We start from the raw sequence: 25567 nt of genomic DNA on the forward strand, positions 1-25567 counted from the left end.
GCCTCACCTCAGTCCCTGGAAAAATCATGGAGCAGGTCCTCAAAGAATCAATCCTGAAGCACTTAGAGGAGAGGGAAGTGATCAGGAACAGTCAGCATGGATTCACCAAGGGAAGGTCATGCCTGACTAATCTAATCGCCTTTTATGATGAGATTACTGGTTCTGTGGATGAAGGGAAAGCAGTGGATGTATTGTTTCTTGACTTTAGCAAAGCTTTTGACACGGTCTCCCACAGCATTCTTGTCAGCAAGTTAAGGAAGTATGGGCTGGATGAATGCACTATAAGGTGGGTAGAAAGCTGGCTAGATTGTCGGGCTCAACGGGTAGTGATCAATGGCTCCATGTCTAGTTGGCAGCCGGTGTCAAGTGGAGTGCCCCAGGGGTCGGTCCTGGGGCCCGTTTTGTTCAATATCTTCATAAATGATCTGGAGGATGGTGTGGATTGCACTCTCAGCAAATTTGCGGATGATACTAAACTGGGAGGAGTGGTAGATACGCTGGAGGGGAGGGATAGGATACAGAAGGACCTAGACAAATTGGAGGATTGGGCCAAAAGAAATCTAATGAGGTTCAATAAGGATAAATGCAGGGTCCTGCACTTAGGATGGAAGAATCCAATGCACCGCTACAGACTAGGGACCGAATGGCTCGGCAGCAGTTCTGCGGAAAAGGACCTAGGGGTGACAGTGGACGAGAAGCTGGATATGAGTCAGCAGTGTGCCCTTGTTGCCAAGAAGGCCAATGGCATTTTGGGATGTATAAGTAGGGGCATAGCGAGCAGATCGAGGGACGTGATCGTTCCCCTCTATTCGACACTGGTGAGGCCTCATCTGGAGTACTGTGTCCAGTTTTGGGCCCCACACTACAGGAAGGATGTGGATAAATTGGAAAGAGTACAGCGAAGGGCAACAAAAATGATTAGGGGTCTAGAGCACATGACTTATGAGGAGAGGCTGAGGGAGCTGGGATTGTTTAGTCTGCAGAAGAGAAGAATGAGGGGGGATTTGATAGCTGCTTTCAACTACCTGAAAGGGGGTTTCAAAGAGGATGGCTCTAGACTGTTCTCAATGGTAGCAGATGACAGAACGAGGAGTAATGGTCTCAAGTTGCAATGGGGGAGGTTTAGATTGGATATTAGGAAAAACTTTTTCACTAAGAGGGTGGTGAAACACTGGAATGCGTTACCTAGGGAGGTGGTAGAATCTCCTTCCTTAGAGGTTTTTAAGGTCAGGCTTGACAAAGCCCTGGCTGGGATGATTTAACTGGGACTTGGTCCTGCTTTGAGCAGGGGGTTGGACTAGATGACCTTCTGGGGTCCCTTCCAACCCTGATATTCTATGATTCTATGATTCTACTGTTCTTGGCTTCTTCTCACAAATGCTTTTCCTGTGTTGTTGCTTTAAATACCACTTTAAGTATCAAGTTTAGGCTTTTCACTGTTAACTTTATATGAACTAAATCCAGCCATGTAGATCAAATGTGTGGCCAATTAGACTTTACGTATATGTTAATGTACACTTGTCATGCTTACAGGGCGAGCTGTGCACCTGTTTTTTGTCCCTCTCAAGTGCACCCTACTGGTGACAAGCCTATCTTCTTGCACCTGTCACTTTGGGAGGGACTCCATGGTCCAACTACTTTGGGACTGGATCTCTGCACAACAGCCCCCACTGTTTCCCAACTGTATTAACGCAATAGGCCCAACAGATTTTGACACCTTTAAGCCCTTTTACTCTGGGAGGCTGATTAGTGACACGAAAAACACTTTTTCAAAGCAAAGTATTATTTATTCCTTCACCCACAGGAACATAGCATACAGAGCAAAGGGGGAAAACAGAAGGATTAAATGCATGAGTCTTATCTGCACCTTAATCTTTCCTCTGCAGCTTTTGTAACCTTCCCTCAGCCCAGTACACGCCCTTTTTGGCTGGGAGAGACAGACTACCTTCTGCAGTGTGCTCTCTGTGATTCTCCCAGTGTGTGTGTCTGTCAGCATGTTGCTTCCCTCCTGCTTAGCCCCAGCATCTTTAAGTTTTTAGTATATGATCCAAGGTTTGACCTGGGAAAAGAAAGCTTATTCTCAATGTTGTTCCTTCAAGGGCCTTTCGTATCCTTATTTCTGTCATTAATTTGTTTCCTGTTAATTTCCTCTTTCAGCTTTTATTTTTTTTTAATTTAACTCTGTGAAGTATGCAGGATAACATCACACAGGCAAACCGAGGTTCACCTGATATTTATTTTAAAAATAGCTATTTCCTTCTTTCTCCACAACAATATATTTAGGACTCTTGTTGGGAAATACTCTATATGTTATACAGATATCTGGCTAAGTAAATCCTTGTAAAGCAAATATTTGCAGCCCCTAACAAATTATGGCAATTTGAAAATCATTTTCATCATTTAATTTTGTATTTTGTTTATCAAGCTATAGAATTAGGGATGTGTCAAAGTATAATATTTTATCACTTGTTATAGGTAAAAGAAAGAATACTATTTTCTTCAAATTAAAATTGACTGTAAATATAATGTTATTAACAATAATATGGACTTAAATATCCAGTATTTGATGTCATTAAATTTTCACATCTATTTGGTTTGCAGAATATTTCAAATTATGATTTTCATCTTTTATTTCATGTTTAGCTGGCATCTGAAGCATGTGTAGAAGTCACCTAGACAGTCATATGCTTCCTCTGTCAAATGGATTTGAAAACCACTTTTTAAATTTGCTTTGCTGAAAATGGTAACATAGTATTGTATATGAAGTTATCTAAAATAAAATTGTTTGTAATGATGTTTTTAACAGTTTTCCAGTTAACAGTTAACAATATTTTTCTGGGATGTTGGTAGTATGGACATAGGTAAATACCAAGGGAAACTTCTTTTTTGGATAATGTTGTTTATTACTCTCTTGAAATGCAGTTCATCATTATAAAGTATCAGGGAGTAGCCGTGTTAGTCTGTATTCACAAAAACAACAAAGAGTCTGGTGGCACCTTAAAGACTAACAGATTTATTTGGGCATAAGCTTTCGTGGGTAAAAAACCCACTTCTTCAGATGCACTGGACTCCTCATCATTATAAAAGGACACTCTTTTTCTTAGTTCCCTATTGACTAGATCCTCTGCAGGTCAGATTTCCAGTATGTAATATTGTTGGAGGTAATTTTCTTTTGTCCTGTGTGATTTAGCCTGATAATAAATGTTTAATCTCAGTGTAAGGTATCTCTATAGTAAAATATTTAGAAAAAATGAAGTTTTGAAGTGTCCTTGAGTTTGAGGGGGAGGGGAGTGTTCATTTGAACTAGTAACTAAAATAAATCACAATAAACTTTGGTAGAGAAGCTGTACATTAGGGGAAAAACGGAGCTTGAAGTGTTATGTTGTTTTTAAATGTCTTTCAGTGTGCTGATGACTATATTTGAGAGGACCAAAAAGCGTACAGTATCATAGGATGTGAAACTTTAGAGACATTTGTATCCAAGGGCCTGATCTTGCAAATATTTATACTACTTATTGTAGTTCTAAAAACTGACAAAATTGGATTACTTACAGTAAAAAGCAAAGTTTGATAGTGTTTGCAGTGTTCAGTTCGTAGTTCACTTTCCCTGGCTTTATACATTTTTATAGAGAAAAGGAGCATTTACTCAAAACCTGTCCTTTTGTTCACTTTTGACAGCACTTGATATATAACCAATTTAAGTGTCTCCCCTGTCAATCAAGAATGTTCCTTTTTTTATTTGTGTGAGCCTTTCACTAGTGACAGGGAGCTGAAGTGGTTTTGATGGTGTTGTTTTTTGTTAAGCTCATTACTATCGGATTACTTTGCAGAGATGTTTGAATGGTCACACATTTTGTATTTTTTATCACATTCATTACTATAATACTGGTGATTGCCTTAGGGTGTTTGTAACGCTCTACATCCATTTAATTTCATAGCATAAAAAACAAAGTTTTGTAATATGAAATTCTAGTTTCTATTCATTGTTTAGATTTTTAAAAAATGCCTGTCATTAGTACTTATCACAACAAAGTCTCTTTAATACCCTCTTTGGTCCAAAGGTTGATTTTACTAGCTGTAGGTTAAATTGCCTTTTGAAAAAATATGGCATTTTAAATCTTTAAATAAAAATTGTACACATGAAGGTGGGGGTTTTATGTTTGTGAGAGAGCAATTGTTAGTGGGGAGTACTTTTAATACTCTAGTATTGCTTTTTAAGAAAGAAGGCATTTTAATTTTCCTGTAAAGAGTTTAGGAAAGGGGAGTTTTTTGAGAGGTTGTATAATGTTTCAAGGGCTGAAGTAAATTACCTCCTTTCACCTTCCCTCCCTAAGAGAGAGTTTTCTTTGAGTCTCTCTCTCTTATACACACACACACACACACACACTGCTATCACAATTGCTTTAGTACCTAATTAAATCCATCAAGTAGTTTTGACAATTTACTCTGCTTGTATAATGTTCAAATTGTTCTCTAATTTCTCAGTATATTAAGCATATATTGTGTATCTGTGAGAATTAGCACTAAATACAATGCATGTGATGTGAAATCTGAAACCATTTTAATCAGATATGTCTAATGAAATATTGTAAATAGTATAAATTGAATAAGTTTAATTCTTTAATATTAAAAAATTGTTGAATAATGTCCAAAAGTACAGTACTGATTTTATCATAAAACCAGCAAAGAATAAAATCAACAAACAAGCAAACAATAAACAAAAAATTAATACTAGTGAACATAAAAAGAAAACCAGCTGAAATAGATGTTAATGACAATATATAGTCAATACAAATGGATGAAAGTGAAAAATAAAAAAAAGGCCAATTCAAAAGCACCAATTAAAAAGAATGACATGCAGAAAGGAATCTAAAGTTTTGGATGGGCAAAGGATATTTTTCTTAATGCAGCAGGTAACTCATTTACAGTTAGACTGAATTACTTGGATCCATATATCCTCCCATGCTCTGGTGGAGGGAAGGTGAAAGGAGGTAATTTACTTCAGCCCTTGAAAGGTTGCAGGTTTCTTCTCTCTATATACCCCGCCAGCTCTGTGAGATAGCACACAGGGAAGGTGGAGCACTGGTGCTTTCCTTTCCCCACCTATTTGTTCCCAGGAAGGAGCATCTGGTGTTCAAATACTGTGCTCCTTCCTGAACCTGGTTCTGGATACAAGAGTCTGAAAGCACTGATGCTGCTTAGGGCTGAGAGAGGCGGTCTTACATGTTTGCATTAAGGCAAGTTACAATCTATACCTTAGTTATCAAACTGTATTTTTGACGTATTCTGAGTAATTATTCATGAAATGTGCTTCACAGAAGAAAAATCCTTTATATTTCCTAAATTTAATTAAATCTAGGAATTTTCATAGATGAACGAAAGAATTTTGGAACTCAAAGACCTGTAAAATTCTTCTCCCTTTTAGTAGGCAGTATATCTGCATAAAGTGTGTCACATCCTTATCTAATACCTAATTATACACAGTTTTTACATGGTGTTTTTTGTTGTTTTTCCAGTCTCAGTTTGAACTCCAGATCTTTCAGATTCGTGGAGAGCATGCTGTATCAAACACAAAGCTTGAGGAAACCATTGCAAATCTCAAGAATGAACTGGAAAACAAATTAAATAGAAGAAATGAGAAAACAAAGGACATCTGTGTATCCACTGAAGATGATAATCCACCAAAGACGTACAGAAATGTATATATACAAACTGACAGAGAAACCTTCATAAAGCCTAGTAAAGAGGAAAATATACCTGTGAAGAATAACCAAATGGTACCTAAAAAGCTTAATATTTCTTCTTTAAATCACAGTATTTCTGCCCCAAATGAGAATAAGGAATCATGTCACTGTATACAGACTTCAGAAAGTCTCTTATCTTGTGAACAGAAACCAGTGTTAGTATCTCTAACACCACCCCCACCACCTCCTCTTCCTGAACCTTCACTACCAGCTTTAGTTCCTCCACCACCTCCCTTGTTAACAGGTTTGGCATCCACTCCATTGACATCCCAGTTTGGATCTGGGCCACAGTCATTTCCTTCAGGTTGTAGAAATCTTCCACCGCCGCTGCCGCCGCCGCCACCACCACCACTCCCAGGTTTTGGGCCTCCTGGTCCACCTACCCTGCCTGGCTGTGGGCCACCTCTACCAGGAAATGGGCCTCCTCTTCCACCGCCACCTCCTGGGATCTTTTTCAATAGCACTCTGTCTTCAAACCAAGGTCCTCGAAAACCTGCCATTGAACCTAACTGTCCCATGAAGCCTTTGTACTGGACTAGGATACAAATCAAAGACAGCAGGTAAAAAGTTATTTTATTTGGATTTATAGGTATAATTTATGTATCATGAGGATGAGCATGTACAGTATTTAAGGTTTTGGGTTTTTTTTTTTAAAAAAAAGACAACAAAGAAGAGTTAAAGAGAGAGCCAAAAAAAAAAGGAACATGAAAGGAAAAAAAGGTTTTTAAAAAAATCAGAAGATAGACCAAGCTTTAAAAAGCACAACAATATATAATAAGCAATGGGTTTTAAAATGGAAAAATATAACTAAAATTTGTAAAAGTTTAAAAGTAGTAGTTCATAGGTGACATTGACAAATATAGCAAATAGGCACAGGGTAAAATAAAAAGCAGAGGATGTGTATCCAGTATTGCTTCAAAGAATTTGTCTATTATTGCTTGTCTGTCTTGTCATTTTAGATTGCAGGATCTTTAGGGCAGGGAGTGTGTTATCCTCTATGGTCCCAATCCTGCAACTTGTTATTTATGTTTAACTTCTATGAATAGATCTGTGGGAGTCCAAGGGAGTACAGTTAAGTATATGCATAATTGTTTGAAGGCTCTCTGGGCTGCCAACTGGCCTGGGAGTCTGGAAGCCCTGGGGTAGTCCACAGAGGGCTGCAACTCCAAGGCAATCTGCCTGGTGAGACTGGCCTCTCAGATCCTGGAAGCCTGGGGTTGCCAGCAGCCTGCCAGGTGGTTGTTTGTCAAAAGTTCATCAAACCTGACATGTTTCCATGAAAAAATGTAGGTTTGATGAATTGGCATTTTCCTGACCATCTCTGCTTACAGCACCGCTTGGTGAAAAGACAGATACATAGACACTTCTGCTTTTCAGAGTTCATTTTCTGAAGATTTCTCTCGAGTTCTGCTATGTTCTCTTACATTTCTTGTGGTTAATTACAGTAGCAAAGAACTCTAAGTGACTTAGCTAAAAGGAGGATTCCCTTCTGATTCGGAGCAAAGTATTTCTAGCACAACCCAAAGTTGCAGGAATTAAGGTGAAAATATATGGCTGTGATATGCAGGAGGTGAAATTAGATGATCACTGTAGTTCCTTCTGGCCTTAAAAATCTATGGAGGCATGTATGCATATCAGTGCAGGCATGATTTTGGAGCAGGCACGTAGGCATATCAGTGTAGTAACACAGACAGGATACTCTCTAATCTTTGATTTAGACATTAAAATAAAAGGTTTATTTCTGAAGTACACAGACAAAATATATTTACTTTTAAAAATATTTTGGTTTTATTAATTTTAAAATCACATGAATGATCTTTAATCTTTAAGGTGCCACCAGACTATAGATGTTAATTGAGAAATAGATGTTAGTGCCTTTGTGATCATCTAGTCTGATCTTCTCCATGCACAGGCCATAGAACCTCATCCAGTGATTTCTGCATCAAGCCCATAACTTCTGTTTGAGCTACACTGTATCTTTTAGAAAGATATCCAATCACAAAAGTACTGGCAATCCCACTGGAAACTCAATGGCAGGGTAAATGAATCCCAAATGGATAGAAAATAATAATTTGCATTCTTTTAGCTTATTCCTCCCCCTTCCCTCATGCACGGATATATATTAAATTCTGTTGCATATTGCATCTAATCAGAGTAATCATTTGGTGACAGCAGCCATGTGCATATTTACACAGTTTTTTTCCCCACTGCAATTCCACCCATTTCATGACTGTTAATAATACCATTGCCTGTTAGTGACACCTGCTGGAAGAAATGGACTCAGAATTTCAAGCTTATCAATAGAAGTTAAGAATAGTCTGAGGATAATTTTATCCCACTTACTTACTTCCCTAAGTATTGCAGTTTCAGAACTAAAGCAATTCAGTACTGAAGTGCTCCATTTGTTGCACTATGTATTTGATTTCCCAAACTTTGGATAAAGCCAGGAGAGTTATACTCACACACCCCTATGTTTAAACACTAATATGAGGGTGAGTTCTGCATGCACCAGATCATTCTTGGAGGATGCAGGAGAGCAAAACTATTTTCCCTCTTTAAAATTTACTGTGTATTAAGGGGTTCAGAATGCTAATAGGCACCTATTCCAGTTCCTCAAACTAGTAGTAATAGTGAATAGAAAGCACATAGCCATTTTCAGTTCATCTGAAGTGAACTGAATCCCACTGATCACTGATAAGATAAATAACACAAAACTCAATCCAGACTTTTTTCCTTGAGGTTCAGAAAAGTTTGGCCAACTATTTTTATTACTTTTCATTTGCATAGTGCATTCCCTTGTTCTAAGCCGATAAACCAGAATAACACAAGGCTGCTGTTGCAATATTTCCATCCATATAAGGGTATGTCTACACAGCATCTGGGAACATGCTTCCCAGCATAGGTAGACAGACACATGCTCACTCTGCTTGACCTAGTGTGCTAAAAATAGCAGTGTAGCTGGGGGTACCATAGGGAGTGACTTGGACTAATTGCCCAAGTACGTAACGAGGGGGACCAGGAAGGTTTGTACTCAGGTGTCTAGCCTGAGCTACTGCCTATGCTACCCCCAGCTACACTTTTATTTTTACCATGGTAAGTTAATTAGAGTTAGCACACATCTGTCTATCCAAGCTGTTAAGCACCCTCCCAGCTGCAGTGTAGACATACCCTAACTGAAATGAGAATTTTCTTGAAAGCCTGTTTTCACGAGGTATTTTTCTGATCTTTGATTGGTGACCCAACATTCTAGTGCAGTACAAATAATAAATAGTAATTTTTGATCACCAGTAGGCTTGAATAATTTAGATAAGTACTTAAGTGTTGTAGTACTTTTTAGTGCTGCCTTCTGCAATTTCTTTTGACACTTTACCCAGTCTAGTAGAAAAAAGAGGAAAAGTTATTTGTCTGTTGGCTGGTAATCAGCTGCTGTTCTGGTTTTAAAATCTAACATGGAAAATATATTTTTAAAATATTTGTTGTGAAATTTTAATTTTATTTATTTGTTTTCAGCAAAACATCTATACCAACTTTATGGGATTCATTAGAAGAACCTGACATAGTTGATACTAGTGAATTTGAATATTTATTTTCCAAAGATGCAGTTCAGGAAAAAAGAAAACGCTTATCTGAGTCTTATGAAAAGAAAACAAAGGCCAAAAAGGTACACATTTTTTTCATAATAACATTCTCTTTATTGAGTGTGTTCATGTTTCTGTGTTTTAAAAAAACAGTGATTTACATTCTGTTAAATAGAAACTGCCAACAAAACTTGAATATATGAAAAAAAGAATTGTTATTATGTTAGTGTATAATAGATGGATTTTCTGTTTTGTTTATAAGTGAATTGTCAAACCACTGTGCACCTAAACTCAATCTACACATTGCTGTTTTTACAAAGGACAACTTGCATTCCTTCATCCTAACATCTTTGTTCATATTTAAAATAAAAGTTCAAAAACAAAGTATTGAAAGAAGATGTAACTTTGGTGAAAATGTGAGGCATAAAAGAATGAGCGTGCTTCGCATCACACAAATGTTTAAGAGTCCATACCAACAGTAATATTAAGGCCCTTTTTGTTTTTACTGAAGAATTCCCAGGTTTTAGAAATGCTATTGTTTGGTTCTTACTGATTTTCACGCAAATTTTGGTCCACCCAGATACATAGAAATATTGATTGTTACAAAAAATCCAACACATTAGATTAGATAGATGTGTTTTATGTTAATCATAATTTAGTCTAAGTGTAAATTTGAGGCTGTCCATTAAAATAAGGCAATGTAGTGGAAGATATACATACACACACACTCCTGTGTGTGCATATATTGTGACGGGGCAAGGCCAGATGGCTATGGAAGAGTAGTACTTTTGGGATCCGGGAAGTGGACGGACGAAGCCCGTCCACTGCTAAAGGATCCCCCCAGCCTAGAAGGGGGATCCACAGGACCTAGATTCCAATTAATTTTGGGGGACAACTAATGAAATTACAGGGACAGGAGTGTGGTCAAAGGGTCAAACGAAGGGAACCGGATGGTGACACCGAGCAGAGAACCCCGGACAGCGCCCACTGCTCCTCAAAGGCGTCAAGGGAGTCAGAGGATGCCGCCCAGAGAAAATCTGCCCGGATACATGAACGGACCGAGGATCGGAAATAGGCCCCACAGTCACAGGGGACTCCATCGGCCAACCTCCTCACTCTGGTTTTATAGATGGCCATTTTAGCTAGGGCCAGGAGGACGTTGATCAGGAGATCCCGTGACTTTGTGGAGCCACGGATAGGGAGTGCATAAATAAGAAGGTGAGGGGAAAAGTGCAACCAAAAGCGTAATAAAATATTGGTGAGGAGCCGGAATAGGGGCTGCAGCCTGGCACACTCCAGGTATATGTGTGCCAGGGTTTCCCTCATGCTGCAAAAGGGGCAGGTGTCTGGGATTGAAGTGAACCGCGCCAAGTATACGCCCGTGCTCACGGCTCCGTGAAGGAGCCGCCACCTGACATCTCCGGCGGGTCTCGGGACTAAGGTGGAGTATAAACTGGCCCACCGGGGCTCCTCACCCTCCAAAGGTGGCAGGAGGTCCCGCCATTTTGTATCGGGGCAGGACACGGGGGTGAGGGCGTGAAGAGTATGGAGCACGAGCGTGTATAGATGTTTTCTTGGCACGGTTTGAAAGCAGACTGGCTGCATCTCGTGCAGCCAGCTTACAGTGAAGGGGTGAGGGGGTTGGTTGGGTCCATGGGGCAGGGGTCCAATTAAAAGGTCCAGCGGGCCGGGGGTAGGGGGTCGGCGGGGCGTACCCTCGTGTAGAATCCGGTCAAGATAAACCCGAGCAGTGGGCAGCAAAGCGGCCTTCAGCTCCTGAAGTATGCGCTGGGGAGTACAAGCTCTGGAGAGCCCCATGCGCTGAGTGAGCATCAAGGGATCCAGCCAGTCTCCCCAGTATAGTCCAGGAGATCTCCGACTCTTGTGACTTCTGCCAGGACCAACCTCTGGCGCACCGAGCAGGACTCCACCACCTACACACGAAGCTGGGGGTTGTGTAGCAGGGGCTCTGCGAAGAGATCTGCCCCCTCGGTGGCCGCCACGGACCTGGTCATTGAAAAGAGTTTCCAGGTCTGGAGGAGGTCCTGGTAGAAGACCGGCAGCCCGGAGAGGTCTCGCGGAAGGCCTCTCGGATGGAAATAAAGGAGCTGCCGGTCGTATTCGAGCCCTTGGAAGCGGTGCAGGAAGGCGTGCACCATAAAGGAACCTCTGCAGGTCCTGGAGGCGGAAGACATGGACCTGAGTAAGCAGACATTTCAGGCCCTGCCCTCCCTCCTCCAAAGGTAGATGGAGAACCCCTGCAGGGACCCAGTGCAGTCCTGACCAAAAGAACTCCAGAATCGATGTCCAGAGGTTGGCCAGGAAAGCCGGGGCCGGGACCAGGGTGTTGAGCCGGTATCAGAGCATGGACAGGACTAGTTGATTAAGCACTAGCGCTCTCCCTCGACAAAGGTGAACGTCGAAGTGTCATCCGGGTGGTGGTCGCGCCAGACGTCCACCAGGGAGTGGTCTTCGACTATCTCCTGGAGGACGGCGATGGAGGTCGGGCTCTGCTCGGTCCCCGAGCGGTCCCGCTCCACAAGGGTGATGTTAAAGTCCCCTCCCAGGACCAGGCACTCCTGAGGATCCAAGGTGCCAAGGAAGGCGGAAGCCTGCTGATAGAATTGCAGCCGCTCCGGGCTCGCTGCTGGGGCATAGATGTTGATGAGATTGACTACAAGCCCCTCCATGCGGACCCGGAGGTGCAGCAGGCGGCCCGGCACAGCCTCGGTGACCCCCAGCACCTCGGACCGTAGGTCGGGGGAGAACAGGGTCGCCACTCCAGCCGTACGAACTGTGAGGTGGCTAAAGTAGACCCTGTCCCCCCAATCCAGCCGCCAGCTGTCTTCGGCAGTCGGATCCCTATGGATCTCCTGCAGGAAAACCACAGAGTACCTCCCCTCCCGAAGGAAGGAGAGCACCTGGGACCTCCGGAGACCCATCCTACAGCCGTGGGTGTTCAATGTTGCGATGGTAAAGTGTGCCGTGAGGAGGGCTGGGGGGGATCCTTGCCGGCAGGGATGCTCGTGGCTCCCGGCGGGCTGCGCAGCAGTCCGTGACCCACCCCGTAGGTGAGTAAGGAGTCATGGAAGAGGCAGACCCGCTGGAAGGCCGCGGCGCCCTGCCTCCCAGTCCTTTTACCCTCCCCCATGAGGGCCCTTGTGGCCCGGAGGATTTAATTAAAGTCCCCCCATCGCTGGAGGGCAAGCTGGACTTTGTTGCAGCAGCCATGGACGTCTTCTAGAAACTCCCGCCACTCCTCTCGCAGCGCACGGGGGGGCTGGGGTTACAGTCTGGTTACTCCCCGACGGGGCCCTTGGTACAGCCCCGTGGCCCACCGAGACGGGCAGACAGGGTGCGGACCCCTGACGGGGCTCCTGATGGGTTGACCTGTATGCTGGGGCGATAGGGGGCGGCGGAGGGAGGATAGCAGCCCCTGGTGGGTCGGGACGGGTAAACACAAAGGCCGCTCCCTGGGAGTCATCTGTTGGAAAGGGGAAGGAGACAGTCCCAGGGGCGGCAATAACATCTCGGGAGGTGGACGGGATAAGGGCAGGGGCAGGGGTAGAGGTGAGAGTCTGGACCGGGAGAGGGCTGTCAGTGATGCCGGGCACAAGCTCTCTGGTGGATTTGGCAGCCACGGCATCAAGAGGTGGACTCTCTTCTGTAGGGCCCTCTCCCGGGAAGGAGGTCGAATGCTCCTCACCAGCGAGGGGTGCCCCTGGTGGCTCAGGTTCCAGCCGCGTGGCACTGGCCGTCGCCTCAACAGGCTCGGCGGCTCTCAGCGTGGTGCCCTCTGCAGCCGGGTTGGAGGAGGAGTCCAGGGGCTCCTCGGAGGTGGGAGCAGAAGCAACGGTTAGGGGGAGGGAACATGGGGAAAGGGGGGCTGGAGTGAAGTCGCCCAGATCGAGGCCCGCTGGCATAGGATCGTCCTCCCATTGGGTGACCGGGGTCAGACCCAGGGCCTCGATCTCCTCATATATAGAGGGAAAATTGTTTTCCGCTACCCCGGGATTCTCCCCGCCGACACCTGACGCGACGATTGCTTCGGTGCACACTGGGGTTTCAGATGGTGCCTCTGGGGTCTTGGAGGGGAGGGACTCCCGTGGAGGGGAGATACTGCCTTCCAGTGCTGCCACGTCTTGCCCAGCCGGCTCTGGTGGATGGAACACACCCGTGGGTAGAGCGGAAGGCTCGGCATCGGTGCCCCCTTTCCTGGTCTTCCGGGGGGCCTCCGCATCAGATGGGAGGAGCGGAGCTCGAGCCTTCCGCTTGCCCCGCTTCCCCTGGACTAGGGCCCAGCCCTCCATGGCATCATCCAGGGGCTGGCTAGCAGGGGTTGTGTCAGGGGGCAGAAACGATGGCTCAGGGACTCGAGGGGGTAACGGTGGAGCAGCACAAGGGAGGGAAGATTCCCCTTGGGGCGGGCCCTCTCCCATGCCCGGCCATGTCCCTGCCGCACCCTACTCCACAGGCCTCGCAAGATTGCAAGCAGCAGGGGCGGGGCTCTCCTGCTTGTCTGGGCATAGTTGGGGAGGTGCCCCTTGGGCCCGAGCGGGAGCAATGGTGGACTGGGAAGGAGGTGGGGTGGTTTCGGGCACCGGGCAACCTGAGGTGTCGGCGATGACGGGGCCGGTTCCCTGCCAGGGCTCGGGGATCCCATATGCCCCTCCTTGCCGGGCCGAGGGGCAGTCCCTCCGGACGTGCCCCATCGCCTGGTAGAGGTAGCACCGGGCCTCCCCCGTGGAATAATGCACCCGGTAATTGGCCCCCTGGTAGGGGACTAGGAAGGACCCCTCCAGCGCCTCTCCGTCACGCCCTGTCGGCGGCAGTTGAAGCTGCACTTGCCGGCGGAACGAGAGGACGTGACGGAGGGCGGGGTCTTTGCAGCCCAACGGGAGAGGGCTGATGACAGAGATGGGCTTCCCCAGGGTAGAAAGGGCGGGTAACAGGGCGGCATTGGGGAGAAAGGGAGGGACGGAGGTCAGGACCAGGCCGACGCCCAGGTCCTCTTGCGGCTCTAAGGGGATGAACATGCCCCCAACTGCCAGGCCCTTCTCCACCGCCTCCTGGGTGGCAGCCTCCGATGTTAAGAAGAAGACGACTAGCCATACATTTTGGAGGCCGCCACAATGGCCGTGGGCCCCACCACCCTCGCCAACGCCTGCACATAGGTCTCCACGTGGGGCGAGGCGGTCACCAGGAGGCAACGGACGCCATGCTTCCTGGTCATGGTGGGAAAGGGGCCCCGGCCGCTATAGATGGTAGTGGAGGCGGTGGGCTGGAGAAATGACGTAGCGGCAGGCGGGGGGGCTGCCGCCACCTGGGCGTATGCTCTTGGGGCCGGGGGAGGGGTGGAGGGAACAGCGGGGAGGGGCACCCCAGCTGGAGATGGGGCCGGGGCATTGGGGGCAGCCCCTGCCATGGAGGGCCTGGTCTTTTTAGCGGGGCCCTTCCCCTTCTTCTTCCCCTGGCCCTTTCCGCCGGCTGGGGGGACTCCCCAAATCTGAGGGGGTGATAGACATGGCAGCAGTGGAGGTCACCCCGGTGCCCGTCGCTGCTGGTGCCCCAGCGGGGGCGATGGCAGATGGTTTGGCAGCGGAGGTAGAAGCTTGGGGGGGTGACAGAGGGGCAGGCGGGGGAGGGGGAGCTCGGGCTACTGGAGAGGTCTCACCCGTCTCATCCCCCGCCATCATGAGCAAGGAGGAAAGGGGGACACCAAAAGGAGGAGGGGAGAGGGGAAGCAGGTCGACCACTCCTCCCCGCTAGGCTGCAGGCAGGGGAGGAGGGCGCCAAAAGGGGTGGGCTGGACGGGGGGCAATCAGGGGTTAGGGGTCAGTCACCGACACAAGGTGGAAATTCCGGCTCCTCTTGGTGCACTACGGGGGGGGGGATTCAACAACATTGAGGGTGCAGTGAAGAGGGTTGCAACTAAAATGGGGAATTGCACAAGCGCCTGGGAGGGGGCATGGGCACACGGAGCGAGCGGCTAAGCGGTCTGGGGGTAGAACAGGGAAACCAAGGGGCTAGCTTCAGAGGCTGGGGCGGGGCAAACAAACAAAGGCTGCAGAAGGAAATGGGCAGGGCAGGCAAACAAACTGAAGCTAGTAAGGGGGGCTGGAGCAAAAGAGGAGGCAAAGCAAGTGGCAAATGGGGCAGGTAGTAAAGGGCAAAGCTGGGGGGTAGGCACTCCGGGGGGGCACATGTGCCCATGTGCACTTGCACAAGTCTTCTTTAGCTTGCTGCTGCTTCTGGCCCAAAGGTTGGAAATAGGGCGTGGCAAGCCAAGCAAGCAGCTGAGTCCAGAGGCAGGAGCTGAGGCAGATGGTATACAGCCAGTGGGGGTGGTGGAGGGGGCAGTGGTGGTGGTAGTAGTGGTGGGGGTTGGGGACACACACCGATGGATGGGGGGCAGCTCCACGCCACACCCCGTGTCCCTGTAAACACAGTCAAAACCCCCACCACAAGAGCACAGTTTGAAAATTACTCAGTCTTAGGGCCCCCTCCACGGTGGTCTGCAAAGTCTCTAGGTGCTGCCTCACTGGCAGATGATCCTCTTCTTCTCCTCCTCAGGCTTCAGCAGCTCCAGGCAGCAGACTCCACAGCAGCAGCAGCTCCAGGAACTCCAGGTGGTAGTCCAGGCAGGCAGAGAGGACCCCTCTCAGGTGGTGGTGCTGGCGGTGGTGTCCACAACAGCTGTGGCTGGGGTCGCTCACTCCTCCTCTCTTTGGAGTGGGCTAGCAGCCCCCCCCCCAGGGCTGCAGTTGCAGCGGTAGTAGCACCCAAGAGTGGGGGGTCCAGCAGCCAAGTAGCAGAGAATGGGAGGAGTCTGGCCCAGCCAGGGGAGCAGCTGGAGCAGCAGGGAGAGCTTAGGGCCTAGCAGCAGCAGGAGTAGCAGCTTCCCACCTCCCTCCAAGCTAGAAGGCTATGGGAGAGCAGTCTTATTGGGATCCGGGAAGTGGGCGGGCGAAGCCCGTCCACTGCTAAAGGGTCCCCCCCAGCCTAAAAGGGGGATCCACAGGACCTAGATACCCAAAAAATTCCGGGGGACAACTAATAAAATAACAGGGACAGGAGTGCGGTCAAAGGGTCAAAAGAAGGGAACCGGACGGGGACACCGAGCAGAGAACCCCTGACAGCGCCCACTGCTCCTCAAAGGCGTCAAGAGAGTCAGAGGATGCCGCCCAGAGGAACTCTGCCCGGATACGTGAACGGACCGAGGATCGGAAATAGGCCCCACAGTCACAGGAGACTCCATCGGCCAACCTCCTCACTCTGGTTTTGGAGATGGCCATTTTAGCTAGGGCCAGGAGGAGGTTGACCAGGAGATCCCGGGACTTTGTGGGGCCACGGATAGGGAGTGCATAAATGAGAAGGTGAGGGGAGAAGTGCAACCAAAAACGTAGTAAGATATTGGTGAGGAGCCGGAATAGGGGCTGCAGCCTGGCACACTCCAGGTAGACATGTGCCAGGGTATCCCTCACGCCGGAAAAGGGGCAAGTGTCTGGGATTGTGGTGAACCGCGCCAAGTACACGCCCGTGCTCACGGCTCCGTGGAGGAGCCGCCAACTGATATCCCCGGCGGGCTTTGGGACTAAGATGGAATATAGGCTGGCCCACCGGGGCTCCTCACCCTCCAAAGGTGGCAGGAGGTCCCGCCATTTTGTATCGGGGCGGGACACGAGGGTACGGGCGTGAAGGGTGTGGAGCACGAGCGTGTAGAGATGTTTTCTTGGCGCGGTTTGAAAACAGACCGGCTGCATCTCGTGCAGCCGGCTTCTAGTGAAGGGGTGAAGGGATCGGTTAGGTCCACGGGGCAGGGGTCCAATTAAAAGGTCCGGCGGGCCTGGGGTAGTGGGTGGGCGGGGCGTGCCCTCATGCAGGACCCGGTCGAGATAAACCCGAGCAGCGGGCGGCAAAGCGGCCTTCACCTCCTGAAGTATGCCTCGGGGTGTACAAGGTCTGGAAAGCCCCATGCGCTGAGCGAAGGTTAGGGGATCCAGCCAATCTCCCCGGTCATAGTCCAGGAGGTCTCCGACTCTTGTGACCTCCGCCAGGACCAACCTCTGGCGCACCGAGCGGGACTCTGCCACCTGCAAACGGAGCTGGGGGTTGTATAGCAGGGGCTCCGCGAGGAGATCTGCCCCCTCGGTGGCCGCCACGGACCTGCTCGTTGTAAAGAGTTTCCAGGTCCGGAGGAGGTCCTGGTAGAAGACCGGCAGCCCGGAGAGGTCTCGCGGAAGACCTCTCGGATGGAGATAAAGGAGCTGTCGGTCGTATCGGAGCCCTCGGAAGCGGCGCAGGAAGGCGTGCGCCAGTATGCTCCACGCCGGACTACCTGCACCATAAAGGAGCCTCTGCAGGGTCTGGAGGCGGAAGACATGGACCTGAGTAAGCAGACATTTGAGGCCCTGCCCTCCCTCCTCCACAGGTAGATGGAGAACCCCTGCAGGGACCCAGTGCAGTCCTGACCAAAAGAACTCCAGAATCGATGTCCGCAGGTTGGTCAGGAAAGCCGGGGCTGGGACCAGGGTGTTGAGCCGGTACCAAAGCATGGACAGGACTAGTTGATTAAGCACTAACGCTCTCCCTCGAAGGGAGAGGCACCGGAGCAGTCCTGTCCATTTCCGGAGCCGCTCTATCACCCCGCCCTCTAAATTCTGCCAGTTCTCCGGCGGAGAGGGATGCGTGGCAGAAAGGTAAACGCCCAGATAGAGCAGCGGACCCGTGCTCCACCGGATGGCTTGAAGCGCGGGTGGGCGGGGGCTCGCCTGCCGCCAGTCCCCTACCACCAAGCCAGAGCTCTTGACCCAGTTGACCCGCGCAGAGGAGGCTGCTGAATAGATGGCCTGGCAAGCCTCCACTCGCACCAAGTCGCCCGGGTCCTGGACCATGAGGAGCACGTCATCAGCGTACGCCGACAGGACCAGCCGCAGCTCCGGCTCCCTCAGCACCAACCCTGTCAACCTCCTTCGGAGGAGACAGAGGAAGGGCTCGATCGCCAGAGCGTAGAGCTGGCCTGAGAGGGGGCACCCCTGCCGTAATCCTCGCCCGAAGTTGACCGGTTCGGTCAGGGTCCAGTTGAGTCTTACCAGACACTCTGCGGAAGCGTACAGCACCCGGAGAAAGTTCACAAACCTGGGTCCGAAGCCAAACGCCTGCAGAGTGCTCAGGAGATACCCGTGATCCATCCTGTCGAACGCCTTCTCTTGATCTAAGGACAGGAGGGCGAACGACAGACCATCCCTACACCCAAGTTCCAATAGGTCCCGGACCAGATAGAGGTTGTCGAAGATACTGCGGCCCGGGACGGTGTAGGTCTGGTCTGGGTGGACCACGTCCGCCAGCACGGACCCTAGCCTCAGGGAGATGGCTTTTGCCACGATTTTGTAGTCCGTGCTGAGGAGCGAGACGGGACGCCAATTTCGTAAATCGCGGAGGTCCCCCTTCTTCGGCAATAAGGCGAGCACGGCTCGCCTGCACGAAAGAGGGAGGACCCCGCTCTGCAAAGACTCGGCCCAGACGGTGACTAGGTCTGGGCCCAGGACGTCCCAGAACACGCGGTAGAACTCCACGGTCAGCCCGTCCATGCCCGGAGATTTATTGGTGGGCATGCGACGGAGGGCTTCCGAGAACTCGGCCAGAGTGAGAGGCAGCTCTAGCCGGTCTCGGTCGCCCACGCTGACCGTCGGGAGCTCCTCCCACAGCACTCTGCAAGCGTTAGGATCGGTCGGCTCCGGGGAGAAAAGGCTTGCGTAGAAGGCTCTCGCCCTCTCGCACATCTCCACCGGATCCGTGAGGGGGGTGCCATCCTCTGTCAGTAGGCAGATGATATGTTTCTTAGCCCCCCTCTTTTTTTCCAGGGCGTAGAAGAAGCGGGAGCCGCAATCCATCTCCCGAAGGAGACGGATGCGGGATCGAACAAAGGCACCCCGGGCCCGATGGTCCTCGAGGCTCCGGAGCTCCTCCCGCTTCTCCCGGCACGCTCCGCAGAGGGGTGGATCCTCGGGGCTGGCGGCCAGACGCCTCTCCAGCTCTAAGACCTCCCGTTCCAACTGCTCTATCGCTGCATCCCTCCGTCGGCTGGTGCCCCGGGTGTAGTCACGGCAGAAGAGCCGGGCGCGCACCTTCCCTACGTCCCACCACCGCCGTGCCGAGGGAAAGGCACGTCGCTGCCCTCGCCAGGCCAGCCAGAACTCCCGGAAGGACGCCACGAAGCCCGCATCCTCCAGCAAGCTGTTGTTAAAATGCCAATAGGCCGGCCCCGGCCTCTCCGCGCAGAGGGAGGCTGTCACGGTGGCTATGTGATGGTCAGAAAAAGGGGCCGGCCGGATGCTGGAGGAGTGGGCTCGTGTAAGATGAAAGCGTGATAAATAAATGCGGTCCAACCGGGAGTGGCGCGACCGATGGGCCTCCACCCGGACAAAGGTGAACGTGGAAGTGTCATCCGGGTGGTGGTCGCGCCAGACGTCCACCAGGGAGTGGTGTTCGACTATCTCCTGGAGGACGGCCACGGCGGCCGGGCTCTGCTCGGTTCCCGAGCGGTCCCGTTCCTCAAGGGTGATGTTAAAGTCCCCTCCCAGGACCAGGCACTCCTGAGGATCCAAGGTGCCGAGGAAGGCGGATGCCTGCTGATAGAATTGCAGCCGCTCTGGGCTCGCTGCTGGGGCATAGATGTTGACGAGGTTGACTACGAGCCCCTCCATTTGGACCCGGAGGTGCAGCAGGCGACCCGGCACAGCCTCGGCGACCCCCAGCACCTCGGGCCGTAGGTCGGGGGAGAACAGGGTCGCCACTCCACCCGTATGAACTGTGAGGTGGCTAAAGTAGACCCTGTCTCCCCAATCCAGCCGCCAGCTGTCTTCGGCGGTCGGATCCGTATGGGTCTCCTGCAGGAAAACCACAGAGTACCTCCCCTCTCGAAGGAAGGAGAGCACCTGGGACCTGCGGAGACCCATCTTACAGCCACGGGTGTTCAATGTTGCGATGGTAAAGGGTGCCATGAGGAGGGCTGGGGGGGATCCTCGCCGGCAGGGATGCTCGTGGCTCCCGGCGGGCCGCGTAGCAGTCCGTGACCCACCCCGTAGGTGAGTAAGGAGTCACGGAAGTGGCGGACCCGCTGGTAGGCCGCGGCGCCCTGTCTCCCGGTCCTTTTCCCCTCCCCCATGAGGGCCCTTGCGGCCTGGAGGATTTGATTAAAGTCCCCCCATCGCTGGAGGGCAAGCTGGACTTTGTTGCGGGAGCCACGGACGTCTTCTAGGAACTCCCGCAACTCCTCTCGCAGCGCATGGGGGGCTGGGGTTATGGTCTGGTTGCTTCCCGATGGGGCCCTTGGTACAGCCCCCTGGCCCAGCGGGACGGGCAGACAGGGTGCGGACCCCCGACGGGGCTCTTGATGGGTTGACCTGAATGCTGTGGCGATAGGGGGCGGCGGAGGGAGGATAGCAGCCCCTGGTGGGTCGGGACGGGCAAACACAAAGGCCATTCCCTGGGAGTCATCTGTTGGAAAGGGGAAGGAGACTGTCCCAGGGGTGGCAATAATATCTCGGGAGGTGGGCGGGATAAGGGCAGGGGCAGGGGTAGAGGTGAGAGTCTGGGTCAGGAGAGGGCTCTCACCGATGCCGGGCGCAAGCTGTCTGGTGGATTTGGCAGCCACGGCATCAGGAGGTGGACTTTCTTCTGTAGGGTCCTCTCCCGGAAAGGAGGTCGAATGCTCCTCACCAGCGAGGGATGCCCCTGGTGGCTCAGGTTCCAGCCGCGTGGCACTGGCCGTCGCCTCAACTGGCTCGGTGGCTCTCAGCAGGGTGCCTTCTGCAGCCGGGTTGATGGAGGAGTCCAGGGGCTCCTCGGAGGTGGGAGCAGAAGCAACTGTTTCGGGGAGGGAGTATGGGGAAAAGGGGGCCGGAAAGAAGTCGCCCAGATCGAGGCCCGCTGGCATAGGATCGTCCTCCCATTGGGTGACCGGGGTTAGACCCAGGGCCTCGATCTCCTCATATATAGAGGGAAAATTGTTTTCCGCTACCCCGGGATTCTCCCCGCCGGCACCTGACGCGATGGTTACTTCGGGGCACACTGGGGTTTCAAATGGTGCCTCGGGGGTCTTGGAGGGGAGGGACTCCCGTGGAGGGGAGATACCGTCTTCCAGTGCTGCCACGTCTTCCCCAGCCGGCTCTGGTGGGTGGAACACACCCGTGGGTAGAGCGGAAGGCTCGGCATCGGTGCCCCCCTTCTTGGTCTTCCGGGGGGCCTCCGCGTCACATGGGAAGAGCGGAGCTCGAGCCTTCCGCTTGCCCCGCTTCCCCTTGACTAAGGCCCAGCCCTCCATGGCATCATCCGGGGGCTGGCTAGCAGGGGTTGTGTCAGGGGGCAGAGGCGATGGCTCAGGGACTCGAGGGGGTAACGGTGGGGCAGCACAAGGGAGGGAAGATTCCCCTTGGGGCGGGTCCTCTCCCATGCTTGGCGGTGTCCCTGCCGCACCCTCCTCCACAGGCCCCGCCAGATTGCAAGCAGCGGTGGCGGGGTTCTCCCGCTCGTCTGGGCATAGTGGGGGAGGTGCCCCTTGGGCCTGAGCGGGAGCAATGGTGGATTGTGAAGGAGGAGGGGCGGTTTCAGGTGCTGGGCAGCCAGGGGCGTCGGCGATGACGGGGCCGGTGCCCTGCCGGGGCTCGGGGGTCCTGGGTGCCCCTTCTTCCCGGGCAAGGGGGCAGTCCCTCCGGACGTGCCCCATCGCCCGGCAGAGGTAGCACCGGGCCTCCCCCGTGGAATAATGCACCCTGTAAGGGGTCCCCTGGTAGGGGACTAGGAATGACCCCTCGAGTGCCTCTCCGTCGCGCGCCGCCGGCGGCAGTTGAAGCTGCACTTGCCGGCGGAAGGAGAGGACGTGACGGAGGGCGGGGTCTTTGCAGCCCAACGGGAGAGGACTGATGAGAGAGATGGGCTTTCCCAAGGTAGAAAGGGCGGGTAACAGGGCGGCATTGGGGAGAAACGGAGGGACGGAGGTCAGGACCAGGCGGACGCCCAGGTCCTCTAGCGGCTCTAAGGGGACGAACACGCCCCCCACCGCCAGGCCCTTCTCCACCGCCTCCTGGGAGGCGGCCTCCGATGCTAAGAAGAAGACGACCTTGCCATACATTTTGGAGGCCGCCACAATGGCCGTGGGCCCCACCACCCTCGCCAACGCCCGCACATAGGTCTCCACGTGGGGCGAGGCGGGCACCAGGAGGCAACGGACGCCGTGCTTCCTGGTCATGGTGGGAAAGGGGCCCCGGCCGCTATAGATGGTAGTGGAGGCGGTGGGCTGGAGAAATGACGTAGCGGCAGGCGGGGGGGCTGCCGCCACCTGGGCGTATGCTCTTGGGGCCGGGGGAGGGGTGGAGGGAACAGCGGGGAGGGGCACCCCAGCTGGAGATGGGGCCGGGGCATTGGGGGCAGCCCCTGCCATGGAGGGCCTGGTCTTTTTAGCGGGGCCCTTCCCCTTCTTCTTCCCCTGGCCCTTTCCGCCGGCTGGGGGGACTCCCCAAATCTGAGGGGGTGATAGACATGGCAGCAGTGGAGGTCACCCCGGTGCCCGTCGCTGCTGGTGCCCCAGCGGGGGCGATGGCAGATGGTTTGGCAGCGGAGGTAGAAGCTTGGGGGGGTGACGGAGGGGCAGGCGGGGGAGGGGGAGCTCGGGCTACTGGAGAGGTCTCACCCGTCTCATCCCCCGCCATCATGAGCAAGGAGGAAAGGGGGACACCAAAAGGAGGAGGGGAGAGGGGAAGCAGGTCGACCACTCCTCCCCGCTAGGCTGCAGGCAGGGGAGGAGGGCGCCAAAAGGGGTGGGCTGGACGGGGGGCAATCAGGGGTTAGGGGTCAGTCACCGACACAAGGTGGAAATTCCGGCTCCTCTTGGTGCACTACGGGGGGGGGGATTCAACAACATTGAGGGTGCAGTGAAGAGGGTTGCAACTAAAATGGGGAATTGCACAAGCGCCTGGGAGGGGGCATGGGCACACGGAGCGAGCGGCTAAGCGGTCTGGGGGTAGAACAGGGAAACCAAGGGGCTAGCTTCAGAGGCTGGGGCGGGGCAAACAAACAAAGGCTGCAGAAGGAAATGGGCAGGGCAGGCAAACAAACTGAAGCTAGTAAGGGGGGCTGGAGCAAAAGAGGAGGCAAAGCAAGTGGCAAATGGGGCAGGTAGTAAAGGGCAAAGCTGGGGGGTAGGCACTCCGGGGGGGCACATGTGCCCATGTGCACTTGCACAAGTCTTCTTTAGCTTGCTGCTGCTTCTGGCCCAAAGGTTGGAAATAGGGCGTGGCAAGCCAAGCAAGCAGCTGAGTCCAGAGGCAGGAGCTGAGGCAGATGGTATACAGCCAGTGGGGGTGGTGGAGGGGGCAGTGGTGGTGGTAGTAGTGGTGGGGGTTGGGGGGACACACCGATGGATGGGGGGCAGCTCCACGCCACACCCCGTGTCCCTGTAAACACAGTCAAAACCCCCACCACAAGAGCACAGTTTGAAAATTACTCAGTCTTAGGGCCCCCTCCACGGTGGTCTGCAAAGTCTCTAGGTGCTGCCCCACTGGCAGATGATCCTCTTCTTCTCCTCCTCGGGCTTCAGCAGCTCCAGGCAGCGGCCTCTGCAGCAGCAGCAGCTCCAGGATCTCCAGGTGGTGGTCCAGGCAGGCAGAAAGGACCCCTCTCAGGTGGTGGTGGTGGTGGTGGTGTCCACAACAGCAGTGGCTGGGGTCCCTCACACCTCCTCTCTGGGGAGTGGGCTAGCAGCCCCCCCCCCCCGGGGCTGCAGTTGGAGCAGTAGCAGCACCCAAGAGTGGGGGGTCCAGCAGCCAAGTAGCAGAGAATGGGGGGTGTCTGGCCCAGCCAGGGGAGCAGCTGGAGCAGCAGGGAGAGCTTAGGGCCTAGCAGCAGCAGGAGTAGCAGCTTCCCACCTCCCTCCAAGCTAGAAGGCTATGGGAGAGCAGTGGGAGGGAGAGAGAGAGATTCGTTCCAGGCTAAACAAATCCCTGGTACCAGGATAAGTGAAATGGCAGCTGCTCCATGTCATTTAAGACACCTGGGGCTAATTAAGAACTTTCCAGAAGGCAGGGAGAAGGCTATGTTGATTGGGACACCTGAAGCCAATCGGGCTGGCTGAAACTAGTGAAAAGCCTCCCAGTCAGTCAGGTGAGTGCGCATGTCAGGAGCTGTGGGAAGAAGTTGGGTGGTTGGAGAGGCTGAGTAGTACACACCATATCATGCTGAAAGAAGGAGGCCCTGAGGTAAGGGTGAAGTGGAGCTTGAGGAAGTGAGGGCTGCTGTGGGGGAAGTAGCCCAGGGAATTGTACATGTCATGTTTCTAAAAGGTCAGCTACCATAGTTGATACTATTAGGGTCCCTGGGCTGGAGCCCGGAGTAGAGGGTGGGCCTGGGCTCCCCGCCACCCCACCTTTGCCCCCTGTTTAATCACTGAGACTGGGAGACAACAGAGACTGTGCAAAGAAGGATAACTTCTCCTGACCTCCCTCGCTGGCTTATGATGAAAATGGCTGAGTAGACTGTGACCCTTGTCTCTAGAGAAAGAAGGGTTACGTGGAGGGTCACAGTGAGCCTCTGAGGCTAGTGAAATCTGCCAGGAAACGCAGGACCCACGGAGGCAAGGACAGAGCTTTGTCACAACTGGTGAGAGGAGTGGGACTTCGTTCACAGCGTGGCGGAAGAAAGAGGTTTAAAAAAAAAAGTGCACTGGTGTTTTACTTTTTTTTTTGTTTTGGTTTTTGTTTGTTTGCTTTATTCCACAGTGGAAGAGGTGGTAAGAGCTCTGGTACAAGCCACGGCAGCCCAGCAGGAGGCCATCCGTGTTCAGACAATGGCACAACAGGAGTCTATGCAGCTACAGCAAGAAACCAATCAATTATTGATGAGCCAGGCAACCCAAGATCATGCCCTCTTGAGAAAGGTGGTGGACCAGCTGAAGATCCTCCCCACCCAGGTCCAGGGGTCCGACGGGACGTGAACCCTGTGGGCCACTGGTTGTCTTCCAAAGATGACGTCAGGAGATGACGTAGAGGCATATCTCCTATCATTCAAAAGGACTGCTCAGCGTGAGGCATGGCCCCAGGAGCAATGGGCCAGCATTCTCACCCCTTTTTTGTGTGGAGAGGCCCAGAAGGCCTACTTTGACTTGCCTGCCACGGATGCCACTGACTATACCCGTCTGAAGGCAGAGATCCTAGCACAAGCAGGGCTAACGGCAGCGGTAAGGGCCCAGAC

General features: G+C 52.3%; 1 protein-coding gene across 1 annotated transcript in view; it reads left to right on the top strand.

Annotated features, from left to right (window-relative positions):
• LOC119858032 (formin) overlaps positions 1-25567 on the top strand; it is a 284466-nt gene that overhangs the window by 83868 nt on the left and 175031 nt on the right. The window contains exons 5-6 of the mRNA XM_043516527.1: positions 5517-6304; positions 9255-9405. Coding sequence (XP_043372462.1) covers positions 5517-6304; positions 9255-9405 — 939 coding nt within the window. The remainder of the gene's footprint in view (positions 1-5516; positions 6305-9254; positions 9406-25567) is intronic.

This window comes from Dermochelys coriacea, chromosome 6, assembly GCF_009764565.3.
Source record: "Dermochelys coriacea isolate rDerCor1 chromosome 6, rDerCor1.pri.v4, whole genome shotgun sequence".
In the NCBI taxonomy this organism is placed as follows: domain Eukaryota; kingdom Metazoa; phylum Chordata; order Testudines; family Dermochelyidae; genus Dermochelys; species Dermochelys coriacea.